The following is a 5,081-nucleotide window of genomic DNA, read 5'->3' as shown; positions in this document are numbered from 1 at the left end:
CTCACTATGTATTAACAGACCTCTCTGCATTGAATCATATCTGTTATTAACCTCTGTCTCTCTTCCACAGCATGTCTGTATCCTGTCTTCCTTCTCTTGCTCATAGGGGGTCATATGATTGTTGGGTTTTTCTCTGTATCTATGAAGCGCCTTGAGGTGACTTTTGTTGTGATTTGGCGCTATATAAATAAAATTGAATTGAATCCACAGAGCCCAAGCGGTGTGTATCAGGCTGTAATATAATGGGTAGACCAGTAAAGGACACAGTTTTACTGGTTTCTGCTGTAGTGAAACGACCTCACAGCACCACGAGCTGCTTCCCAGCCTCAGCTCACAGCTGCCGGCCGTCAGCTGTTTAAAATGAGAAACTGAAGGACCGAAGACTGATGAGAGCAGCATAGACGGATGTAACACACACCTGAGGCACACCTGAAAGGTTACTGTGAGTATCCTGATTACATCAGCTGTGCTCTGCTGCTTCCTCACCGAAACACCTGTAATCAACACATAGCTGTGAGTGTGTGTGTGCCAGCGGTGCTCGGTTACAGGTCTCTACCTGCGGCAGCGCACCGCGCTCCATCTCCTCTCGACTCCAGCGCAGATATCCTACATCGCTGCGGGACAGGACGCCCTGCAGGGGGCGCTGCAGAGGCAGGCCGTCCTGCCCGAAGTGCCGCATCCCGTTGAAGAGGTGCGGGCTGGCTCTGCCGGTCAGTAGCAGGTTCAGCAGAGCCTGCATACACAAGCAGAGACCTGGAGGCTCCTCCCACTTTGCACTCTACAGGTGCGCACGCTCGCAGACGCTCTCAGGCTAACAGAGACGCTCTGATCGTTGAGCGGTCAGCACAAGAGCTGAGGCTGACGGAGGCAACATCAGCAGGAAACACAAACGAGCATCCATGTCTGATGACATCACTGTCAGCTGTTTAGCCCCCCCAGCAGATTTTTACTTCCCATGGTGCTCTCTGATTGAGACATTTTTAGCTGAACACAGAGCGACGAGGAAGCTGCTGAGTGAATGACATGAGTGGGCGGAGCACGCATGTAAAACGACACACCTGTGACAGGTGCGGGCCTGGTATCTGATAGTGCAGAGGTACAAACGCCTTACACAAAGATTTCTAAATGAAGTCTGGCAACATGAGTCAGGTGAGCTCTTACCTGCCGACAGGCAGAGCTGCCCGGACTGAGGTGCAGCAGGTATGACGTAGGAGAGTCTAGGTCCTGCCTCAGCCTGTGAGGAAGAGGACGCACATGGTCAACGGCTCAGTTAACCAGCGGGCTGTAACAGACTGTGTCCTGTCGGGGGCGCTAACATCGCAGAGCTTCGCTGTGTGGTTACCTCTCGATGGTACGGGAGCAGATGAGGCTGTAGAGGAAAAGGATGACGCCATGACTGCCCTCCTCCTGAAACTACAAGACAACAGGTCACGTCGCACGGCGGACTCCAAACCACCCGAAACCTTTCCGACAGCGGGCCGACGGAGCTCCACGTCCGATCGCAGGCCGTATTTTTGTGTAGTCGTGTCACGTGCGTAAAGATCAGTGCTCGTTTTTCTCACCTGAATCCGCATTAATGCAACAAGCTGAAGAGTTAGCACTAAGGTAAAGTGACCTGATTCTGGCGTCCTGATTGGATGCTGTACTCACGCACTGGATGTGGTCGAGGATGAAGTTGGTGATGGCGTCCTTCTCGCTGAACGTGAAGAGCTGCAGCTGAAAGACATGAAAGAACAGACGTGACGAGATGCTGGGGACGGAGCAGCGGTCGCAGCGCTGTGAGGAAGGGCGGTACCCTCTCTGTGAAGGTGTCCAGTTTGTTGTCCAGGTGAGATGTGATGCAATAGTCTTCGGTTACCAAGGTGACAGTCGCGCTCGCCTCCTGGCCGGCCAACCAGAGGCTGTCGCTCAGGGCGGCCGCCAATGCTCTGTCCTGCTCCCGCCGTCCTACCTCTGTCAGACTGGAGGGTGGACAAAATAATAGAAACACATTAGAGTTGTGGGGAGCCGAGGACACCAAAGGTCAAAGGTGACGCAGGATGCTGGGTGCTAAACTGACGCGACTTCAGAGAACCGCTGGGCACCAGTTACCGTCCCACTGTTCCCATTTTCTGTCATGTTCATTTTTCATCATGTGACATCTCACCTTTACCATTTCCACGCCAGAGAGGCCTCACCTGTGCAGCGTCTGTCCGTCTGAGGTGCTCTGTCGGGTGAACAGCAGGTGCTTAATGATGCGAGCCTGGACGACCATCTGAATGGCCCGAGCCCCACCCTGAAACACACACCTGACCTTAAAAGATGTAATATTCTGGGCGGGGCTTGATGCTGATGGGTTAAAACTGCCAGCCTATCAGGAGTGAGATGACGCTCTTAGTCGTGTCCGGGAAATTCTGGGCTTTTAATGTTTGCTTTGAACTCTTTTTGTTTACACTTTAAAAACCAAGTTAACATTTATTCTGTATTTTCTCTCATCTACAGGGTCAAATGTAAACACCCACTCAGTCTGCTATTAAGAGGTGCTGAAGCTTCTGCAGCACAGAGGTTGGTTAGAGGACGTTTGTTCAAAAGCAACACGGTGAGCGTATTCTGTAGTCTACCTGCCCTTTCACACGGGACGCGGCACGCACCGCGCTCTGAAGCCCGTTCATTTCTATTGCTCGTGCTGCACAACAACGTTTTAACGCTGCGCTGAGCCAGGAGTGCTCACACAATCAGCGGGTGAATTTTGACCGCCGCGCGCTGTGACGTACCTTCACGCAGCCAATAAAAACGAAGCCTACAGCTGCGCTACGTTCAACCACGCGAAGGAAAACGTTGTGTGGAGCTTGGTGAACTTTTAGGCCCAAGTGTCCGTGCGTTCCTTTCAGTGGCTCTGGGCACCTTGGGAGGAAAGCAGTGTTGTGGAAACGACACACGTAGTTACCTTCTTCTTTATGAACGAGTGATACATTTTTTAAATAAATTTGAGAGGGTCTTAACAATTGAATCAGCTGTGTGACAGTGAAAGTAAGAACGTTCAACATTATTTATCAGGTACATCACTGAACTGGAGGATAAATAACACTCCTGTATTATATAGAATATTATAATGTAAAATTTATCAAAAAATTAAGAAAGGTTAAAAAGCTAAAGGTTTAGTTTGAGTTTCTGCTTTTCTTTTCCTGATATTCATATAACATTTGTAAGGAAATATTAACTTTAATTCCTCCGTTCCCTTTCTCTCTCTTTCCTGATTTACTTCTTCAGACTTCATCTGGATGCAGGTCTGGAGTTGGTGTGTGAGAGAGTTCAGCATCCTGACAGCCTGATGGATGAAGCTGTCTCTCCATCTCAAACAGCTCTAACTACATGCTTTAGCAAAGAGGAAACTTTGAAGCCTGATCTTAAAAGCAGAGTTGGTTTCTCACCCCATCAGCCTTCAGAGCGTATGCAAACTCTGAGTTTGGTTCCCTGAAGTGGAAGACTGCTTTCCTCCACTCGTAGTCGAAGACACGAAAGTTTCCACCCAGAAGAATCCTCCTCAGGCTCTGACATCAACACAGAGACAGGTCATCGGTCAGTCGTTTGTCCTGAATGCAGCCTGACGGGGAACAACAGGTCAAAGCAGCTCTGAACACTCCCTGCTCTGTTCAGACCTTCTGTTTGCTACAGGCAGCCAATGATAATAAAACTAGTGTAAAGGAGGAGGAACTAAAACTGTTTGTTTCAAGCAGAAGTCTGACTGCATAAAGATAACATCATACAGCTGGAGTTTCAGCACCTGCACACCTCCATCCTGGTATCCTCATAAACCCCGCCTCCCTTCAGCCAAGTGGAGGAGTCGCGTAACACGGCTGATCTGTGGTCAGGTGAGCTCATCGTGTTTACAGGAAAACAGGTCACCTGACACCCAGCGGTGTCAGGTGACCTGTTTCTGAATCCTTGTGTTTACCTCAATCAGTTGGGGGGTGACCGGCGTTCCCCCGAGCCCCGCAGAGATGGCCAGCCTCCGGGGGATAGAGCAGAGGGCTTGAAGGGTCCTCCGGGGTGGAGGGGCTTCCTCCTGCTCCTCCTCTTTCTCCACATCCAGCAGCCTCTGAGGAGAAGGCGAGACAAACAGCTGCCTTCGACCGTTCAGTCACAACGAAAAAAACACTTCCCACAGCTTCAACGCTGAACAACGGAAACATCAGATTTACAGCAAACCTGCACTCACGTGACTCAGGAAGGCATTTACCTTTGTCTCCCCTCAGTGCACACACCAAAATAAATCAATATGAGCTCCTGGGCCCTATTTCAGGAAGCCGGTTTAGAAAACTCAGAGTTTTCGTTAACTCAGGGTATACTTACTCAGAGTTTGCACTAAACCGGCTTCCTGAAATAGGGCCCTGGACAGCTGATGAACAGAGCGGAGCGTGAGGGTGACACTGATCAACGTGGTGGTAGTAAGTGCAGTAGTATTTTCTTAGAGGTGACTCACGTGAGGATTACTGCTCACTTCCTGCCAGAGCAGCTCGATGTAGTCCAGCCTGCGGTCTGACATCACTGACTACAGCTGAGGGACGGCCCTTACTAACACTACAGCGGAGCCACGGCGAGGATGACGAGCTGCTCCTTCATCCTGTCTGAAGCTGCAGCCTGACTGAGTGTTACACAGTCAGCTGAAAACTGACCTGAGTGCAGTGCAGCGGCACCACCAACAGAGGGCAGAGCTGATCTATCTATCGCTCTATCAGGCGTGATGGATGCTGAGAGAGGGTCTCTGAGTTACTGTCAACATTTCAAATTAATTTCTAGTTACAGAAACAGAAATATGCTTTCTTTTGGAAACAGTGGCAGTCTGAGTCGAACCCAGACTTTTGAACCATCAGCTGAAGAGCTGTTAGCTGAAAACTCTGCACACCTCAGCATGCTGTGCATGGATATGCATGCTCACCGTGACAGCCATCTTATTTTCCTGTCATGTTTTTGGATATGCGCAGACTCATGTATGGAAGGTGTCTTAAGTCCTGCCATTAATTAATGCTTCGATCTTAAATATGATCAACCTATCTCTAATGATCGGCTATGTACCACAGGCCTTCAAGCTGGCTGTAGTT

General features: G+C 49.9%; 1 protein-coding gene and 1 long non-coding RNA gene across 4 annotated transcripts in view; one reads left to right on the top strand and one right to left on the bottom strand.

Annotated features, from left to right (window-relative positions):
- mindy4b (MINDY family member 4B) overlaps positions 1–4,564 on the bottom strand; it is a 7,244-nt gene extending 2,680 nt beyond the window's left edge. Inside the window, exons 1-9 of one of the 3 annotated variants that reach the window (XM_005947859.3) lie at positions 4,463–4,564; positions 3,935–4,078; positions 3,411–3,530; positions 2,178–2,275; positions 1,796–1,961; positions 1,651–1,716; positions 1,343–1,413; positions 1,162–1,234; positions 557–733 (exon numbers count right to left, since the gene is read on the bottom strand). In XM_005947859.3, coding sequence (XP_005947921.1) covers positions 557–733; positions 1,162–1,234; positions 1,343–1,413; positions 1,651–1,716; positions 1,796–1,961; positions 2,178–2,275; positions 3,411–3,530; positions 3,935–4,078; positions 4,463–4,525 — 978 coding nt within the window. In that variant the 5' untranslated portion in view covers positions 4,526–4,564. Of the gene's footprint in view, positions 1–556; positions 734–1,161; positions 1,563–1,650; positions 1,962–2,177; positions 2,276–3,410; positions 3,531–3,934; positions 4,079–4,462 lie in introns of those variants that run through there. The other 2 variants (XM_042214284.1, XM_042214285.1) reach the window with 2 other exon arrangements.
- Positions 1,711–3,424, top strand: LOC106632371. Its single transcript, XR_001335744.2, has 3 exons — positions 1,711–1,828; positions 2,482–2,578; positions 3,250–3,424. It is a non-coding gene; the product is annotated as an uncharacterized LOC106632371 (long non-coding RNA).
- Positions 4,565–5,081: the final 517 nt, after the last annotated feature.

Source organism: Haplochromis burtoni, unplaced genomic scaffold, assembly GCF_018398535.1.
Source record: "Haplochromis burtoni strain Fernald_Lab_line unplaced genomic scaffold, NCSU_Asbu1 Contig_542, whole genome shotgun sequence".
Taxonomy (NCBI): Eukaryota; Metazoa; Chordata; class Actinopteri; order Cichliformes; family Cichlidae; genus Haplochromis; species Haplochromis burtoni.
Note: the sequence above shows the minus strand (reverse complement) of the source record. Positions and strands in the feature narration are given on the sequence as shown.